This window comes from Microtus ochrogaster, assembly GCF_000317375.1.
Source record: "Microtus ochrogaster isolate Prairie Vole_2 chromosome 14 unlocalized genomic scaffold, MicOch1.0 chr14_random_1, whole genome shotgun sequence".
Taxonomy (NCBI): domain Eukaryota; kingdom Metazoa; phylum Chordata; class Mammalia; order Rodentia; family Cricetidae; genus Microtus; species Microtus ochrogaster.
In genome coordinates, this window is record NW_004949096.1 from 9,224,044 (window position 1) to 9,244,324 (window position 20,281).

Genomic DNA, 20,281 nt, shown 5'->3' on the forward strand with positions numbered 1-20,281 from the left:
TGTGGACCAGGCTGGTTTCGAACTCACAGAGATCCGCCTGCCTCTGCCTCCCGAGTGCTGGGATTAAAGGCGTGCGCCACCATCGCCTGGCTAGGAGTTTGTTGTTAGCCTAGTTACTTGTGTCTCTGAGCCTGTAAGATGGGGTAGTGGGGTACTCACATAGTAGTGATCAGTACTTTAGCTGAGCGTCTGAAAATGCTGTAAATACTCATGGATATTGACTGCCGTGTGATTTTTAAATCTTCACCTCCCTTTCCTGAGTTGGAGATAGATAGAAAAGCACATTCTGTGTCCTCAGTTGAGGCTTCCCACCTGAATTTTGCTATAACAAAATCCTAAGGTCACTTTATAAATAAGAAGTTGACTTGGCTTCCTGAGTTGGAGGGTCAGACACTTGGGTTGTCTTCTGGTAGGAGCCTCATGGTGGGTATCGTTGTGGTGGTAGGCTGTAGAAGGAGCTGCAGGCTGCATTCCTGTTGCTCGGCCGCCCGGCTGCCTGGCTAGTTTTCACCCGAAATAATTACACGGAAACTGTATTCTTTTAAACACTTCTTGGCCCATTAGCTCTAGCCTCTTACTGGCTAACTCTCACATCTTGATTAACGCATTTCTATTAATGTGTGTAGCACCACGGGGTGGTAGCTTACCGGGAAGGATTCTAGCCTACATCCGTCTTGGGTCGAAGAATTTGGGTCGGAGAATCACAGTGACTACCTGAATTTGCTTCTTTCTCCCAGCATTCTGTTCTGTCTACTCTGCCTATCTAAGCTGCTGTCCTATCAAAGGGCCAAGGCAGTTTCTTTTTAACCAATGAAAGTAACACATAGACAGATGACCCTCCTCCATCATTAAGCAAGTGTGGAAGAGACCACACAGGAAGCCAGGAAGCCAGAGCAGAAGCCAAAGTCCAGCTCATTTCCAAAACCCTCACCCAAAGGGCCTCCCTCTGCAGCCTGCAACTAGTGATGTTGAATTTCAGTTGTTGTGTGTATCCTATGAGCAAATTGGGTCTTCTGATGGCCTTAAGAGGGACAAAGACCCTGTACACTGTCGCTGTGATCTCTGGGTATCAGCAGTTCCTGGCTACAAGATCCCTAGTGTATGTAACTTCCATTTGAGGAGGAGCTGCCCTGTGGCCTCTCCCGTGAGTAATGACATTTTCTCTTCTTTCTCCCATCTTCTCTCCCGTGTGTAGGTGATAGTCTCATTGAGGTTCTGGCTGAAGTCTGGGATCACTTCTTCACCGAGACTCTCCCCACCCTGCAGGCAATATTTTATCCGGTTCAGGTTAGTGTCACTGGGATGCAACAGCCTGTCTCCTCCACTGACCTAGGGGGGCACCTTGGTTAGAAAGGGACTCGGAGGCCTTCTGAGGACTCTCTGGATCTGTGTTTAGCCCCTAACTTCAAGTGAAGAGAGGCTTATATATAACCAGCAATTTGTAGGTTCTTGTTACCCTTGTGGTTTTGATGGTATATATACTGAACAGGGTGGGTTTTCATTTTCTTTCTCTTTCTTTCTTACCCCACCTCTGTTTCTTACTGGCATCCTCTTTGAAGTGCAATTTTAAAGTACTTTACTAGTGCACACTGATCAGAAAGTCTTGATTCATTAGGATGACTTCACATGTGTGTCTCATGCCTTTTCACCCCTTAAACCCAGCCGCTCACCCCTCCCCCTATCTCTTTGTAACACATTTTAAGCAAATTACTGTTGTCCTGAAGTCGTGGGAAAGGATGCTGTCCCTCGCTGTCTGTGATGGTCTCTCACCTAAAGAACTACATGACATATTAGTGCTGGGTGGGGGGTGGGGAATGGGGAATGGAGTTCTACAGTGCAGGTCAGGAGTTATGCACTTAACTTTGTGCATAACACCATCCAGTTCCTGAGAAACTGGGGATTGGGGTTTTGGGCTGGAGAGATAGCACAGCAATTAAGAGTTTGTACTGCTCTTGAGCAGACCCTGGGTATAATTCCCAACATCCATGTTGCATGGCTCACAACTGCTCCACTGCCCTCTTCTGAGCTCCCTGGGTCCCTGCTCTCATAAGCACAATCCCACACAGAGACACAAGCATATACATGTAATTTAAAGTAATAAGGATAATAAATGTTTTTCTAGAATGTGGGATTTAGGGAAGGCGATTAGTTCAACAGTAAAGAACTTGCCGCAGCAAGCATGAAGCTCTGAATTCAGATCCTCATCATCCATTTAGAAGTCAGCGTAGCAGCACATCCTAACCCCAGTGGTGGTGGTGGGGGAGACAGCGGGACTCTGAGCCTTGCTGGCCAGTCTAGTTTAATTGGCGGGCTATTCCTCTCCCAGATTGCTCTCCCATACCTACAGCTTGCTCACATTCCTCTCCTCCCCCTGGGGCTGAGGCTTTTGCCGGCTCTGGCTTTGTTGAGGGGAGGGTGTAATAAGCACACTGCAAGCAGAGCCACCAGCAATGGTTGGAATTTCCTCATTCCACAGCGAAGGCCCCAGGAGATGGTTTGCACGTAAGGGGTTTTAAAGGAGTATAGGATTGTTTGCACTCCGTACCCAACAGTTAAAATTTTGTTTAGTGAGTTGTCACTTCCCATTTCAGGCTTGCCTCTCCCATCTCCTATATCACAGTGCAAGTAGAGGCCTGGCTTGTCGCTCGCTCCCCTCAGCATCCTCAGTCTGAACCAGTGATGCTGGAGACCCTGTGGCTTCTGACCCCTTAGATACCCTCTCCCTTGCAGCTGTCACCCCTTACCAAGCAGCAGGTCATCAGAACAATAGACCTGAGGGTAGGGTTCACTAGTGTAGCAAATTAAAATACCAGGTGTTGCCTTAACTATAAATTTTATGTAAATGAGAGTGGATTCCAACACGTGTGTAGGAAAAAAAATTTAGCCGGTGTCTTGTGTTTAACCCAAAGGAAGGCTCATTTGTGCAGCAACTGCCAGGACGAGGTGGTGGCTACAGAAGGTGGCGGATGGGCACGGAGGGGCTCAGAGCCAGTCAGGGGACACAGTTCTGTAGACCTAAAGAGGGGCCTGTCTTGATTCTCTGAAAAGGCGGCCAGGTCTGGCAATCCTAAGTGCCTGTTCATTTCACTTTCTTCAGCCTCAGCAACTTCCCGGCCCTCACTCACTTGGAGGCCACTTTCTCCCCCTGCTGACCCTGAAGGACATCTGCTTATGCTCATCCATTTTGTTTGCTAGCTGAGGGAGAGAGGGAGAGGCATGGACTCAAAGAATAAACGGAAATTCAACGGCGGTGAGGGAGGCTTGCACAAACAGGCACCAAGGTAGAAGTCACGGAGAGTGGGAGGTCTGTGTATTAGGTAACGTGGAGATGACTTTTTTCTGTTTCAAGGGCAAAGATAAACTTGCTTTTAATTTTGGATGAGTAGGTGTCTCTTCTCTGGTCCACTACGAAGGGAAACCCTGTCAGAGTCTGAGAACCACGAATTGAAAGTCCCAGGAAGCAGTGACTGACTTGTTTCTGTTGAGAACCGAGCACCTCATCTTCATCGAGTGCATTTCTGGGCAGTATGAGAAGCCAGATTCTGCATGTGGAGAAAGCCTTTGGCTGCTGGGACCATAGATGTGAAGTTCCACGTTTCAGGTTGCATTGAAGGTGTGAGGTATTGAGTACAGTTCCAGTGCAAGCTGCATCTCACACTGCTAGTCTGAACCCTCTTGGGCTCACATTTCAACCTGGGAGGCGCCTGGTACTGACACTGTATAGCCTTCTGGTCACTTACTACGTCAGTCATCTCTCCGAATATGTAAGGTACTTTAGGGCAGTCTTTCATCTTTTCCTGGGGAGTGCTGTGACCCTCCTGCTAGCCCACACTCCTGCAGGTATTTTCATGTGAAGAGGCTAAGAACATTCTGGAAAGGAAATGGCATGGGGAAGGATGGAGTGGCAATAATAAAGCAGGTTGATTTGGGGGTTCAGTAGGAGAAGTTACCCGAACTGTTTAGATCTGTTGCTCTCTAGCCTGGCCAAGCAGGTGGATTTGGAATGGGTTGCTCTTGAATGTCTACCATATTTACCCACTCAAACAATCATCTCCACTCCCTCCACTGTCTGAGAAAATGTGCTCACAGATACTCACTGGGTATTGTAAGGAGGGGGCCGCTTGTTGGTCCCGGTTGCTTAGCCCCGAAATAATCACACAGAGGCTGCACTAATTAAATCACTGCTTGGCTCATTAGTTCTAACTTCTTATTGGCTAATTCTTACATATCAATTTAACCCATTTCTATTAATCTGTATATTGCCACATGGCTGTGGCTTGCCAGCTCAAGCTCCATCTGGTTCTGGTGGGACTCCATGGCTATCTCTGACTCTGCCTCCTTTCTCCCAGCATTCTGTTTAGTTTTCGCCACCTAGCTCTGTTCCCTTACAGCTCTGTTATAGGCCCAAAGCAGTTCCTTTATTAGCCAATGATATTCACAGCATACAGAGGGGAATCCCACATCAACTGGAACACGAGTCAGTTCATTCTTTTGAGAAGCTAATGTGGCAGTATCCACAAAACCTGTGTGTGTGTGTGTGTGCATGTACATGTGTGAGCATATATCCAGAGGCCGATGTCAGGTGCCCTTCCCACTTTGAGACAGGGTTTTCCCAAGCCTGTTACCTCACTGACTTGATTAGACTTCTTGACCAGGAAGCCCTAGGAATCTGCTTGGCTCTGCCTATCCAATTGCAAGATTACAGAATGCATCTGGTCTTTTGAATGTTGCTTCAGGGGGCTCAAACTCAGGTCTCAGACTTGTTCAGCACTCACCTGTCTCCCCATGCTGTTTGTTTGTTTGTTTGTTTTTGAGACAGGGTTTCTCTGTGAAACAGTTTTGACTGTCCTAGAACTCACTCTGTAGACCAGGCTGGCCTCGAACTCACAGAGATCTGCTTACCTCTGCGTCCCAAGTGCTGGGATTAAAAGTGTGCACCACCACTGCCTGGCTCCCCATTCCTTTTTAAAGGTGGATTTTTGATAGTGTAAGTTTTCTTTCAAAGAGTGGTAGCGATCTGGGTATACTAACAAAAGGGTCCAGAGAGTCATGGATAAACATGTTTATTATAGCGTTGTTGTAGTAAAAAAGGTATTTTAGTTGAAGAAATAGCAGTTAGAGTATACTCACATGTTGGAATACTATGTGACTTTAAAATAATATGGGGCAAAGGAGAAGCAAGGTGTGTTGATTTGCAAAAATGTCCAAGGTACACTAAGCTAAATACAGGCATGAAAAGTATGCTCTCTATGTATGTTTAAGGTTAAATGTGAATTTTATAGAGGTAAAAACTTCTAGAAAAATCTAGAAGATAAATACAAGCTTTTGAAGAGGGGTTTCTTGGATGGATATTAAGAAGCTACAGAAGGTGATTTCTGCTTGCCTTAACCCTGTCCTAACTTTAAATTGTAGCCTAAAAATATCTATTACTCAATGATTTAAAAGTGAAATCCAAAACAAAATGACAAAGTACCAAGAGTCATTCTTTTGGCTGCAAGTGGAGAGGCCCCAGTGCCTGGGTGGCCTCTAGGGGCTTCCCAGAAGACCAGTTATGCCAAGTAGTTGCTAGTGGTGGGGGCGGGGGAGTTCTAGAATTTCCTTCTTATTTCTCCTGTCTTCTCTTTCCTCCAGATTGACATTCAGTGTAGTTTTTAAAAGTCTGCCTGCCCTTGCCTGCCTTTTTCTTTTTCTCCGCCTGGTATGATTTAAATCAGACAGTTTTACTACGGATGGATACCACAGAAGGGGCCATGAACAAAAGTTGGATAGTTCCTATCATCCTCCAGCATCCTGTATCATCGAGCAGCCTGGCCTAAACAGAGTAACGAGGGGCTAGTGTTGGGTCTTGCATCCCTAACCACCAGCTATCAAGCATGGGTAATGAAAGAGTAAGACCGTATGTGAGGGATGCAGTAAAAAAACCACCGAGATGTTGGCACCATGATTAGGGGGAAGGTTTTTGTTGTGGATGTGAGTGAGAACATCCAAAGGCATCGAGAAGAATCCAGATCCAAGAGAAAAATAAGCAGACTAGACATGGGCCAGGGAAGTGGGGAAAACAGCAAGAGAGAGAATAGTGGGCAAAAATAGTAGAGAATGGGTGTGGTAGGGTAACATGCAAGCACCTTGCTGTTATAAAGGTGCTGGAATAGCCTGGGGCTAGCATAGTGCAGGAGTAGGGGAGTGAGAGGGGCAGCTGGCTAGTGTGGGGACCTTGAGATGTGTAACAAGTACTTGTGAATAAGGACTGAGGGAGCTTGGAGGCCAGCATGGGCTTTGATGAGGAACCACCCATATATGTCAATGGAGAGCCATGTGTCCCTTCTGCCAGAGGCAAGGGAAATGAGTCCTTTTGATGGGTCCATTTCACAAGTCTCTAAGGAATGGTGGGGTTTTATCTAACAGCCAGAAATCCTTCTCTAGTCCAGCTTGAGCTAAGCCGAGAATATCATTTCTAGACCTGTGTACTGCCTGAGCCCTAAGACCGAGTAAAAGTGCTTTTCTTCTGTGATTTTTAATCATTTTAATGTAATCATTTAATGCTATAGAAAGAAAAACAAAAAAACCTTGAGGTAAAAATTGCAACATCTCAGATGGCTTTGAGAGACCACTGAGAATTGACAGAGAAAGTTTATTAGAAGGTTACTAACATCATAGACAGACAGAGGACAGCATGGCCAGGCCTCTAAGGAGAGTCCAGCCCCAGCTCCACAGACATACAGCTTGGTGGATGCCCTGAAGAGGCCTCAGGTGATTGCAGAATGCCCACCCGTGTTGGAGAGAGCCAGCACTCTGTCCTGTCTGCTGCCTCCAGTGCTGATCTCATCGCGAAGTGCCATAACAGGCACAGGGAAGAGTCATTTAATCAGGACAGTGTGGGGTTAGTCAGGTTTCCCCCTCTGTCACATACTCACCTGAGCACGCGCGTGTACACACACACACACACACACACACACACACACACACTTTCAAAAATGTAAAAATGCCTCTCCAAGTCCCAGGGTTCCCACAGACAGATGTGAGAAAACACACACACAAACCACATCTGAAGTGGACATTACATGCACTGTTTACATCTAGAATCTTAGGGCCCTGCCTAGCACTCAAAACCTAGCGGACAGAAACTCTCATGGCGACTGGTATATTCATCTCCTGCCTACTACCCCAGCAGCTGAAATAATGAGGCTTTTCCTACTTACAAATCACTTTTCTTCCTCAGTTACTTGTGATTATGGAAGAAGCTGACGTCTTATGTAACCATGTATGGGCTGTTGTTGCCTGACCTGTGATAAGCACTTAAATATTTAAGGGATGAAGTTGAGAAAGCAGCCTTGAGGTGGGGAGAGAGTTGTAATCCTTTCCGTCTCTCCTCCCTTCCTCTCTCTTCCTCTTTCCCACCCACTGGACTCTCCTGACAGCAAGATCCACTATTATATGCGTCTTGTATCATCTCTAGGTTATCTAATCGAGTTGACCCATACCTTGCCTTAATGCCAGGAGAAAGCAGACCCGGGTCTTCTGTGACAGCCCATGAGCGTTGCACTGCCTGTCCGTCCTGAGTGCACTGTGAACACTTCCCCTGAAGCACTGAAGGCTGGTGGGGACTCAGCAAGTGTCCCCTCTCACCTTTCCACCTGTCTTCCCCAGGGACAGGAGCTGACCATCCGCCAGATCTCCCTGCTGGGCTTCCGGGACCTGGTCTTGCTGAAGGTGAAGCTGGGTGACTCGCTGCTGTTGGCACAGTCCAAGTTACCCTCATCTGTTATACAAATGCTGCTCATTCTGCAGGTGAGCGCAGGGGAGGCCTGCCCCTTACACCACAAGCAGCCGAGTAATCCTGCCGTGATGGAGATGGGGAGCAGGGCTAACGCAGAGCAGAACAGCTGACCTGTGCCTTTTCCTGCTTATTCGTCCATGTTTCTTGGTTCACTGGCTCATGTGTATTTGTTGTGAGCCCAGCAGGCTCCTGGTGTTGTACCTGGTGCTGGTGTTGGAGTAAGGGAAGAAAACACCACCTGATTCACTGGGTGCTGTGGCCTTCTCAGTCCCTGTGAGGGTGGGATTTGGGTGCTCACCCTTCCTCTGCTCTAAATACTCTGTTGCCTGGGACAGTCAAAGCCTTTCCTAAACTTTTTCCTTCTGCTTGTGTCCTTAGCACCCAGCCCAGGGTTGTGAGTACAGAAGTAGGCTTCCACTGTGGTGCCAGCTAGTGAGGAAAAGACATCCTTCTGTGCTCTTCCAAGGAGTGCAAACAGGGACAAAGCATCTCCCATAGTTGAGTCAAGACAGACCTAGAACTCCTACATGGGTCCCAGAGCCACCAACTCTGGTCACTTTCTATCTCTGTTTGGATCATTCTTCCTCTTTGTGTGTTTGTGTGTGTGTGTGTGTGTGTGTGTGTGTGTGTGTGTGTGTGATGCTGTCTCTTGTGGCCTGCCTGGTTGTTTCTGGACTTGGTCTTTCTCTTTCTGGAATAATTCGGATCAGATTACATGTGACATTCCGTGGTGTTTACCAGTGAGACACTACCCAGATGGCTCCATGCTGTCTTCTCGTCCCAATCCTAAATCTGCAACAGGAAGATGAGCTAACACTTCGCAGGCTCTGGTGGTTTGCCAGGTGCAGGCACATGGACTATAAATGTACTGTTTTCTTAAACAATCCAAATAACCATCTAATGAGGTCAGCATTGTTTTATTCCCATGCTCCAGATGAGGAAACAAAAACAGGACACTTAAGTGCTTGAGCGAAATCCCCCAGCTGGTAAGAGGTGGTAAGATTCTAATACTCAGAATCCTGCTCCTTCTTCTGGGTAAGAGATCTGACTGGCATGTGCTATGTTTGGAGTTCCCTTTTGCCCAATCAGCTGACCCTGAGTGAGGTCAGGTGGATCCAACATGCCCTGGGGAGCCCTTTCCCGTGGATGGCTCTGGAGTTCTCACTTTCCAGCCTCCATCGGCTCTTGATGACTAGTGAGATGCCACCAGCCCCATCTATGTGCCTTTGGTTATCTCTCTATATACCTCTTTCCTGTAATCAGAAAAGAGGAAGGGTCGTCTCAGAGATGAGGGTGGGTATCAGTCCACATCCAGCCTTTCTGTAAAAGGGAAGAAAAGGATAGACATGGCAGAGTGTCTGCAGCTTGCACCTGAAGTACTGGACACGAGCTTAGCTCCCAAGTATGGCGTGTAGAAAGGAGCCCCTGAGGGTTCTGGGAGTGAGGTTCGGAAGCTGGGCTCCACTTTCTGTTTTCGTTTCTAACGCTTTGGGGAGGCATCCAGCGCTAGTTACTTCCCTTTTTGCTGTGACAAGATACCTGAGAAAAACAACTTAAAAGAGGAAGGGTTGTTTAGGTTTCGTCATCACTGCAGAGAAGGCATGGCAACAGGAAGGCGAGGCGGCTAGCCACACTGTATCTTGTATCTGTATCAGCAAGTAGAGACGGACAGATGCAGGTGCTCAGCTGGCTTTCTCTTTCTATGCAGTCTGAGACCCCAGCCCAGCCAACAATGCTGTCCATGTGTATGGTGGGGTCTTCCCACCCTATTAACCTAATCTAGATAAGCCCTCAAGGGGCGTTTCCATTCTGACAGTCAAGATTAACTACCACACATCCCTTTCTGTTTGCGAGTGTGGTTGCCCTCTGAAGATTCTCCCCAACTGAAGCTGGAGCGGGAGGACCTGTTTCTATTAATGAAAGCCTTTTGAGGTTCTGGGTCCTGTGTAGAGTCACCTGATGACACATGTCGTCACCCCTTAGAGCCCCTGAAGATGTCCCAGAAGGACTACTCTGCCTTTGTCGCATTTACCTGCTGTGTACCTGCAGCTCTTCCCAGTTGATCTTAGGAAAGCTGCTCATGACTGTCCCTGGGCCTGGAGCCCCTTCACCTCTCCCTCAGATGTTGGGAGCTGGCTTACCTGATGCTCTGGCCTTTGTGGTCTGTGCGGGGCTGAGATCTTGGTGCTCACTTCCCCTCTGATCCCAACACTGTTGTCCAGAATAGTCAAAGCAATCTTAAGCTTCTTCCTCATGTTTGTACCCTCAGCACCCAGCCCAGTCTTGATCATAAAAGCAGGTGTTCATAAAGTGGTGGAGCCGGCTGCTAATGGCCAAGGAGGATTCCAAGGCCATGGCTTCTTTCAGCTCCCTGGCTATGGTGGAGTTCTGGAAAACCGGGCAAGGAAATAGTCTCTGATGTGGATCTTTTTCCCCCCACTTCAAGGAGGTAGAGGATCAGAGAGGCCAGCTAACCAGCAGGACTTCAGCCTGATCTGAGGGAGCTGGACCAGTTGGCCTTCCCTTAGCTTTCTCTCTCTGACCTCTTAGCCTTCCTTCCTGTATCCTCCTCGGGTACTAGAAACACCCTTCGAACTTCTAAGATAGCCACTCTCCGGGGTGGGGTCCTTGGCATGGTTTCCCTCTGAGCCTCGTGGTAATAGGTCTCCTGGGCCGCTTTCTCCCTTGGAGCTCACAGAGCCGAGGCAGGGAGGCTGACAGCAATCAGTGTAGGTCTTCCCTGGGTCCAAATTGATTCTCTGGGTCCTAAGGGGCAGCAGCTTCGGAGTCAGAAAAGAATTTCAGGGAATCCACTCTGGGGCCATGTACTGTGAATTGTCTTTCCTAGGCCCTAACTCTCCATAGGGACATGGGACCTGGGGGAAGATTTTCCCAAATGACTCTGGTACAAAGAGAAAGAGCCTTTCTCAGACTTCAGCTCTCCCATTGTTACCAGCCTTCTAAACCTTTTTGAGTCAACCCCTCCCTTATAAGAAGATGCCAGGGCATCTCCTGCTGTAGGTACAAAGCTCTTGTTCTCAAGGGGCCCCACCTAGAGGAGGGAAGCTTCAGTCAGCTTGCCCAAGAGGCAAGGTTTGTGACATTGTCTTGGAGGGCCCTGTGCCTAGGTTAATAGTCTCCCATCTCCCGCTCAACACTCTTAACATTTTGAATGTCGGGCCCAGCATCTTGTTTCATACTGGGCCATGAAAAGTTGTCATTTACCAACTGTGTTTTGCTAACTGGGCTAGCAGTGGGTCAGAAGGCTGAGGATGCCCTCAAGGGACATGTCTTTGGGAGCTTTACCCAATTCCACACTGTGTTATTATCCATTTTCCTCCTGTCTTTTGTCACTTCTGTTTACTGTCATGTCTCTTTTGGGGAGAAGTTGATAAGAACTATCAAGAGAAGAAATAGAAGAAGAAACAACTGTTTCCTGGGCTTTGAGACCTAATAAAGGTGGCTTTATGATTTGGACCGCTCTGCCCTAAAGTCTGGTTTGGTCCCTGTGCCTTTTCCTTCCTGCTGCCTTGAGTGCTCCCCTTCAGTTTGGGCAGAACTTCATGTGTCTTCCTAAGTAAAGCAGCTTCTTTTCTTTTTCTTTTCATTTCCAACGCTAAGCATTCTAATGCTTGAGCTCAGGCGGAGTGGAGCGCAAAAGAGGGTATGGAGAATCACCATGCCTATCCCCAGTGCCACAGTCAAGGTCGTCCCAATGGACAGTCACTGGCTGCACCTGTCCCTTCCTTCCGTCGTCATCCCAGACGGCTAACTCTGCATACACCTGTAGCTGCTTCTTGGGCCTCTTGTTTCCCCAAACTATCTAATACCCAAGTATCCTCATCTCATTTGATGTAGCTGAGAAGGACCAGGGGAGGACCTATTTCCTTGGGAACCATATCTTACCCACGGGTCCCTACCTTCAGGAGTTGTTCCCATCTGTTTCGCTCCACAGACAACTCTGGGGCCATGGTGAATTCTTTGTTTTCTAAGGAAAGCCATTCAGGGCTTTCTTTTTTGAGAGATCGAGGAGATAATCTTTCTGGCTAAGCACAGAGACCCCTGGAGCCTTCCTTCTTTCTTTCCCAGGCCCTGTCCTTTTCCTGGTGGCCCTGGGTCTTTGCCACCCCTCAGCAGGAGTGCACAATTATCACCTCTTCCAATGAGAAACAGAGTTCACAAGGAGCGGCTGGATTTCTAGAAAGCAGGTTTTAGCAGCCCCTTTCCAGCTTTGGCTGCCATGCATTTATTTTGGTTGGCTTTTACCCAAGTCTTAGTTTGAGGCCTCAGGCTGTGCTGGTCCACTCTTACCGTCTCCTGTTTTGGACTTTTAAGTGCTTTTTCTCCATGTTCTACTCTGGTAACAAAGTGACAGTCACAATGACTCAGAGCCAGATAGCTCGGCTTCCAGTCCAGTGGGGCTTTTTGTTGTTGTTGTTATGTTCTTTGTTTTTGCCATTTGTTGGTTGTGTTATACTAGACAAGTTTCCTAAGCCTCCTCCTGGTCTTTATTTCTCGTCCTTGGAAGGGTTGTTGGGAGGCCTGCGTGTTAGTCCCTATGTGGTGCTTCTGTGGTGTGCCTGTGCGCTGTCGGTAAGGTCTCCACTCTGCTGTGGGTGGGGTAATTGTTGGGCCTTGCCACCCTGTCCCTTTAGAGCAAGAGTTGGGACCATGCTGCCTACACTGTCCTGGGAGAACCCACATATTGATCTTCGAATGACCAGTTTATTGTTTTGTTTTGTCTTTTGAGACAGAGTTTTTCTGTGTTGTAGCCCTGGTTATTCTAGAGCTTGCTCTGTAGGTCAGGCTGGCCTCGAGCTGGCCAAGAGTTCCACTTGCCTCATAGTTTCTGGTTTAATGATTCTCTCATCTCCCACTCAGCATCCTAACTGATTTTTCAACTCAAGGCCTCGCATCTTCATTTTGTACTGGGCCAGGAAATTCTGTATTTTGCGTTTTGCTAGGCAACTTGGCAGAGGGGCAGAGAAATGAGGACTGCTGCCTCTGTAGGGCTCAGTGTGAGCTCTGCCCCCGTGGCCCATGGACCAGGTAGAGCCACGGAGCTCCAAGCCTTGTGTTTATCCTTTTCCTCCCACCTATGGCCTCATCTTTGTTTCCTGTCCTCTTTCACTCTCATCTATGGACCTGGGACAAATGACCAGTGCTTACGGCCCATTTCCTCCATTCTAACCACAAGGAGGCTGACGTGGCCACACGGCAAGGGGGGTCATTGGCAGGCGCTGACAAGTGTCCATCACTGCGACACTTTTCACTAACCTTTATCTTGGGTGTTTATTTGTAGAGTGTTCACGAGCCCACGGGCCCAAGTGAGGGCTATTTGCAGCTGGAGGAGCTGGTGAAGCAAGTGGTGTCTCCCTTCCTCGGCATCAGTGGGGACCGCAGCTGCGCAGGCCCCGCGTACTCATTGGGTAAGAAGGACATGACTCTAAAGTCTAGATACTCACCTCATGGTGCTAAGCACTGATTGTCTGCCTAGCACTTTGTTCCAGTGAAGGCCAGGGCAGATCTTGATTTGTTAATTACAGATGTTCCGAGGCCATGTGGCCATAACCCCGCCCCTCTACCAATTTTCCTCAGAGACTGATCCCAGCCTCTGTGGTGCTTCCTGTCTCAGCCACACCGTTGATCAATGGCTCTGATCTTTGTATGTGTCTGGACATTAATTTTCTTGTATCTATTGCTAGAAAATGTATTTTTTTATAATTAAACCTGCCTTAGTTAGCTATCATCAAACACCATGACCAAAAGAAATTTGGGGAAGAAAGGGTTGATTTCACTCACTGGGTACTTTTTACTGGCTTGCACCCCATGGCTTGCTCACCCTTCCTTCTGATAGAAACCAGGACCACCAGCCCAGGGATGACACTACCCACAATGAGCTGAGCCTTCCCCCCATTAAGTAAGTAAATACCATACCAGCTTGACTACAGCCAGACCTTATGGAGGCATTTTCATAATTGAGGTTCCCTCCTTTCAGATGACTCTAGCTTGTGTCAGATTGACATAAAACTAACCAGTATAACACCCTTCACTCACATGAGTGGAAACCCACCCATGATGTTTCTGCTCTTGACAGCGGCTCAGCATGTGAAGCTTCCATGTCACCTTCATAGGCAAACCTTTCACCTACTGTCCTCTCTCTGTTTCCGTAGGTACTGCAAGGGCTTTCACTGCAAGGGATGGGTTCTGGATGGGGCCTCCTCTTTTGGTGACATAAAGCTACTGCAGTAGCAGGTTCTGTCTTAGTCTCTTTAAAGTATCTAGAGGAGAATCAGATCTGGTCCTTCTTCCAGGGAGAGCACAATCTAGATGGTCTCAGTAGAAATGGCTGATGATGCAGTACAATGTACTGTAGAATAGTTCCCAACAAAACCACTGTTTTGGTGGAAGCAGCCTTGGAAAAGGCTCGTGATAAAGATACTTCGGTTACTGCCTGGGATGTAAGCACTTACAGTGCAGACACTCACTTGCTTATTTCTGTCTTCAGCATCTGCAGTGGTGTCTGTGCCGTGCACACAGTCATGCAGCAAGGCTGCAGGTATGCGAGCATGCTTGTTAGATCCGTGCAGGCAGTTGTACTCACAAGCCTGGGCAGGCAGGACCCAGAGAAAGCTGCAGAACAGGAAGCATCACCTGGCTAGAGTCTCTTGGCCTTCTTTCTGCTGTGATAGAGTTGTAGTTGAGCTTCACAGCCAAGGGGGCAAGGAGCCCCCTTGCTGCCCTTCCTGGGTCTCTCTGTGTAGACAGCCGAGCCTTCTACTGACCATTTTCCTGCTCCTGTTTCTCTGGAGGTACTAGCTTCACCGTATCTACAGACTGGAGGAGGTTGATGGTTGTCAGCTGACCCCCAGGTCGGCCCTCAGCCTCCATCTCTGATATCTTCCTCACTCCCTCCACATAAGATCAGAAAGCTGCCAAAGGAAGATAGTCTCCCACCCTGCGCCCCAAGCTAGATGCTATATTGCACAGTCTCCATGGAGCCTCCCTTACTTATTACTGCATGGGCTCATGTGATTACAGGGATGAGGACCCAGGGAGATGTCAGGATGCTAGCAGGTTAGCTGAGCTATGCCAAGAACTATACCATAGTCAGGGCCTAATGCCAGAAGAGGGGAAGAAAAATAACTTTTCTTCAAGCCCCATAAGCTTTTAGTTGGAACGGATTCCTGTAACAGATTAACGAGAAAAACAAATAAGTGTATTGAAACATGTGTTCTCACATGCAGGAGAGACATCCAGGGAACAAGTAGTTTTCAAAGAATTGGCTTTGAATTCCTGTTTATGTAATATCTTTAATAAGGAACAGTAATTTTTGAGACAGGGTCTTATGTAGCCCAAACTGGCTTCAGCTTTACTATGTAGCTGAGGATGGCCTAGAACTTCTGCTCCTCCAGCTTGAACCTGCTTCTTCAGTGCCTTTAGTTCACAAATCCTTCATGTATTTATTAAAAATTATTTTATTCTTTTATGTATCTGGGTGTACTGCCTGTATGTATGTGCTTGTGTGTCTAGTGCCCAAAGAGGCCAGACAAGGACATTGCTTCCCCTGGAGTGTTGATTGCCTCGGCAGGTCACTAGTCTAGGGTTAGTAACCCGCCCGGCAGTTCAGTTATTCCAGGGTCCCGGAGAGGCGCTATCTGGAAGATATGGGCTAGAAAAGAGGAATGAGGCCAAGCTGGAATTCCTGTCAAAGCCTCCGTTTATTAGAGATGGGGTACAACTTATATAGGGTATGGAGTTGAGGGGTGGGTACAGGGGCCTGAGCTCTTGCCACGTAGTTCACGTTGGTCACCTGGTCCGTGTTGGTCACGTAGGCAGGAGGTTGTCTTCGGTCAGGCACTGTAGGCCAAGAAGTCACGAGTTGCCACACCTAGTTCCCTATGTAGTTTAGGCCAAGAAGTCACAAGTTGACACACCTAGTTCTCTAGATAGTTTGGAATGTGGGGTGGGTTCCGCTAACAGATATCTCTCTATCAGCCAATTTGGGTGTGGGGTAGGCTCTGTCAATAGAACGGATTCCTAACACAATTATGGGTGTGGGGTTCTCTGTAGACTCCCCAGGGTGATGGTTCCTGCAATGATTTTAGGAGAAAATTGGCTCCTAACACTGGAGCTTGAGGTGCAGGTGGTTTTGAGCCGCTGCGTGCTGCTGGGAATAGAAGCTGGGTTCACTGGAAGAGCAGCCAGTGCTCTCAACGGCTACTCCATCTCTTCAGCCCCCACTTCATGTTTTGAGGAGCCATATTCTGGTCTCCCAAGCCTGGAACACGAGGAGATATGAGAACTCTGTGAAGAGCTGGCCCTGGCTCTCCAGCCCAAATAGGAACAATGTACGCTTTTGTCAGATAAGGGGAGGCCCAAGACTTTATTCTTCTTTTGTTAAACAAGATTTAATTATTTTATGTATACTAGTGTTCTATCTGCATGTATGCCTGCACACTAGAAAAGGGTATCCCATCTCACTACAGACGGTTGTGAGCCACTATGTGGTGGTTGCTGGGAATTGAACTCAGGACCTCTGGAAGAGCAGTCAATGCTCTTAACCTCTGAGCCATTTCTCTAGCCCTGGCTTTATTCTTGTAGGAAGAATAGTGTGGTTTTTAAAGTACATTTTGTTTATGTGTGTATGCACATGTGTGTGCACTCGTGTCCATGTGTGTGCATGCACACACATGTCCATCTATACCTGCCACAACCCAAGTATAGAAGCCAGAGAACAGCTTGTGGGGGACCATTTTCTCTTTCATCATGTAGGTTATGGGGTTCTGACTCAGGTTGACAGATTGGTGACAGGAACTTTTACCTGTTGAACCATTTTGCCAGCCCAGTTTTTGTTTTTGAAAGGGACTTTGCTTTAAAAGGGACAGAGGGTGGCCATTATCCTCTGAGCAATTTAAAAATTACTTTTATCCCATTGATGAATAATCTCAGCAGCTGTGTCGTCAGACTCTCCTGTGTGCTGCTGCAGATGTGACAAATGGGATCTATTCCTGCCCACGGTCTGTCTGGTGCGGGCGAAGTGGATGCAGAGACTCATCTGTATATGGATGCTCCAGGAGGAAGCACTGGGACTACCCAGACAAAACACCGGGGAAGGCTCCCTGGAGGAAGTGAGCTGTCTGGGGAAGTGTGCGATGTTCAGGAGTTAGCTGAGTTAACAAGAGGGAGGAAGTCGTCAGGAAGGATGATTGGGAGGTCTAGGGGGTTGTGGGAGGGCCAGAGGATGGAGCACGTGAGAAACTGAAGGGGCTTCATAGATTCAGAGTCGCCAGTGGCAAGAAAGAGCACTGGGTATGGGCCAAATCATCGGCAGTGTGCTGGCTGGGCTGTGGAGCAGGGTCACCATCCCTGCTTTGTAAGCACTAACTTATCGGGCTCTTTGAGGTAGGATGTTTGAGCTTCTGCAGCTGCCTTCGATAGTCTACCACCCCCAGCCCAGCCCTGTCAGCATTGGGGACACGAGTTCATTGGGGAACAGCAGTACCGGTGATCCTGCCCTTCTGTTCCTTATTCCAGGAGGGGTCCCAGGCCAACATTTCATCACAGACTTCTGCATGTTAAAAACTGAGGTGGCCTTCCTTACCCTTTGGGGACAGAGATCTCTTCTAATGGTGAAAAGAGCATCCATTCAGTGTGGGGCAGAGGGGTGTTAGTTCAGTAATTGAGGGGTTGGAGAAAGTCTCAAAGGTTAAGAACGCATATTGCTCTTGCGGAAGACCCAAGCTCAGTTTCTAGAAGCAACCACAAGCCGCTGTAACTCCAGCTCAGTGAAATTACAATACCTCTGACTTCGTGAGCACAGTCACTCAGGTGCACACACACACACACACACACACACACACGCACGCACAATTTTTAAAAAGTGGACAATGAAACAATTTTAAGAGTCACATTGGGATCATGAAAGATCGTTTTTCATCTGAGGCAGGGCTGTACTGCGGCTTTGGCGCCCAGAGCAGCGTGAGATTGTCAGGGCAGCTGGGACATCGTCTGAAAAGCCACTCATCCAGTGGCCGTGCTGCACACGCCTGTCCAAGCTATTGGCAAGTGTGCTGGCTGGAGGAGGGTGGTGCTACTGTTACTCTCAGAGTCCCTGAGAAACACTCCACCTTTTGCAAGCTAGAAAGGTACTTACCCTGTGTCCCTGCATCTTTGACTCCAGAGATGCTGGGGCAATCACTTGCTGGATCTGGAGTTGTACCAGGACAGGGGGTCTTGCTTTAGAACAACAGATAAGTGATCTAATCGAAAGCCCAAAATGAAACTTGCATGCATGCACGTGTGTGGTATGCACACGTATGCAAGCCCTCTGCTCCAATTTTTTTTTTATATATGTAAGAGGGTAATGGCAGTATCAGGTGAGGGGGGCCACAGTGAAGCTAAGAGAACAACAACAAAACCACAGTGCAGGCCTGACCTAAGTGCTACCTTTCAAGTTACCCAAATTCCTGAGCTGCCTGGGGTTTCTGAGCCTCTCAGGGCCCCTCCTCTGCAGCAAACATTAGCAGGCTAGATTCCTCCTTCACAAAAGCCCTAGCCTCCCACAGCCTCCCTCCTTTGTATCCCTGGGGCCCCTCTGTAACCGTCCCTGTAGCTGGACACTAGCTTCTCTGCATGACAAAGGCCGCTTGGGCCTTTCAGCTCTGGCCTAGAGCAGGAGCCCCTGATGGTTTCGGTAGGCAGGGGCATTCTGGGAGCCTAGAAGATCAAAGGCCTGTTGGGGAGCCAATCCCCAACAAAAGACCTCCCTACACAGGCTTTGCCTCTCTAGGAATCTGAAAGAAACTGCTGTTGCTGGCTTCCGCGGGGATGAATTCCTGGCTCAGTTGGAGGCCTGGGGGGGGGGGGGGGGGGGAAATAAAGGCTCTGCTGGCCCTACCTTGTGAAAGTCAAGGAGGAAGGGGAAGTGGCCTGAGAGTGGGGGCCAGCTGAGGTGACAGACCAGCCTCTCCCTGCAAGAGTGCCCCCCTTGCAAAGAAAGCCCAGTCTTCATCTCAGAAGGCCCCAGGAAGACAGTCACAGCCAGTCCCTCAATGGGAGACTCTACTCCCTTTTCTCTGTGGGCATGGTTTTGCTGTCTCTGGTGCAATGAAAAAAGGGAGAATATAATGGGCCCAAGGGTGGGAAGCTGCCTGTCCGCCCAGGTCCCAGCCTTTGGTTTTCAGGCTCGCTAAGGAGCCAGGCAGGGTTGACTGATAGAGTCACCATTCTGCTGACTTCTGAGGATTAGCTGTGGTGACTGGCAGCTCACCAAGGAAGCACTGCCTGCCAGGACACTTGGCAAACCATGAGGCTCGTGTGGCCTTGACTCTGCCAGCACCATCTTGGGAACCAAAATATTCTTCCAGAAAGCAGAGGAAAGAGCTAGCTGTAGGCCTCTCTGGCAAATCACTGCATGGCAAGAGCGGAGGCCACGTGGACAGCGAGGGACCTTGGTGACCACTAGGCCAGGGCTCAGCTGTGCACTCTGGTCTGGTGCTAGTTACCCACCTTCTGTGACCTGCACGTGCTCTCTCTCCGAGAGGGAGCAGGGGGAAGAAACAGCGCCAAGGGCGGGGCCAAGCAATACCATGCCGTGTTGTGTTATGGGCTCCTTAGGGGCAGCCATTCCCCACTCTTCCTCCAGATGTAAGGTTACCTACTAATCTTTCCAGGGACCCCAAGCCCTTGTCATGCTGTGCTGCCATGATTTGCTTGTCCTCCCCTTAGAATTATGCAAGGCCTTGGACACATTCTTCTCTGTACCCAGGCCCTAGAGAGGTCTGTGTGTCTTGAGTCTTACCGTTTCCCAGTATTGCTGAAGTACTCTCTCTTCAAGATCGCTCTCTTGCGGTTAAGGGGGAGCTTCAGTCAGTAAAGTGCTTTTTCATTGCAAAGGTAAGGACTCAAACCTAATCCCCCCGCTGAACTTCAGGCACTGTGTTAGGGATGAAAAACATAGTGTCTCATTAATGGAACAATAATTCTGCCTATCTCTTCAGCATGACTTAAGTTGGCCTTGCTTGGCTAGGCGTAGCCCTTGGCCAGGTCATGGACCCTGAGCCACTCCCAGCAGGCCAGAGATGCTTTCCTCCTGACCAGAAGTTTTCCGTTTGTGCCCCATTACTGCTGCTCAAATGACCTGACCTCTTTCTAGCTTGTGAAGGTCACAAACAGCTCTGCTGTGGGCCCCAGACTTGAATAATTAGTTGACTAAGTAATTGTGATTGCAGACTTCACATTTCTCTTCTGCAACACACTGGGAGGAGATGCTGTTGGTGAACCATCTCCCTTTGGGTACAGTGCCTAGCACTTGTTGGGCACCTAGCACATAGCTGCAGCTGGGCTCGAACCCCCACAGTTCACACAAGCTTTTTGGCCTCCCCCCACCACCGCGCCCCCAATCAAATTTGTGCACCTCTTCTTTTCCGCAGGTAGTGCAGCATTTTGAAAAGTGTAGCACTGCAAGTGTTTGCTGAAGGCTAAGACAGCATGGTTCTCCAG

The 20,281-nt window shown here is 48.7% G+C and overlaps 1 protein-coding gene across 1 annotated transcript in view; it reads left to right on the forward strand.

The window, feature by feature from the left end:
* Prr5l (proline rich 5 like) overlaps positions 1-20,281 on the forward strand; it is a 177,600-nt gene that overhangs the window by 152,541 nt on the left and 4,778 nt on the right. Inside the window, exons 6-8 of the mRNA XM_005364101.3 lie at positions 1,196-1,287; positions 7,648-7,788; positions 13,080-13,206. Coding sequence (XP_005364158.2) covers positions 1,196-1,287; positions 7,648-7,788; positions 13,080-13,206 — 360 coding nt within the window. The remainder of the gene's footprint in view (positions 1-1,195; positions 1,288-7,647; positions 7,789-13,079; positions 13,207-20,281) is intronic.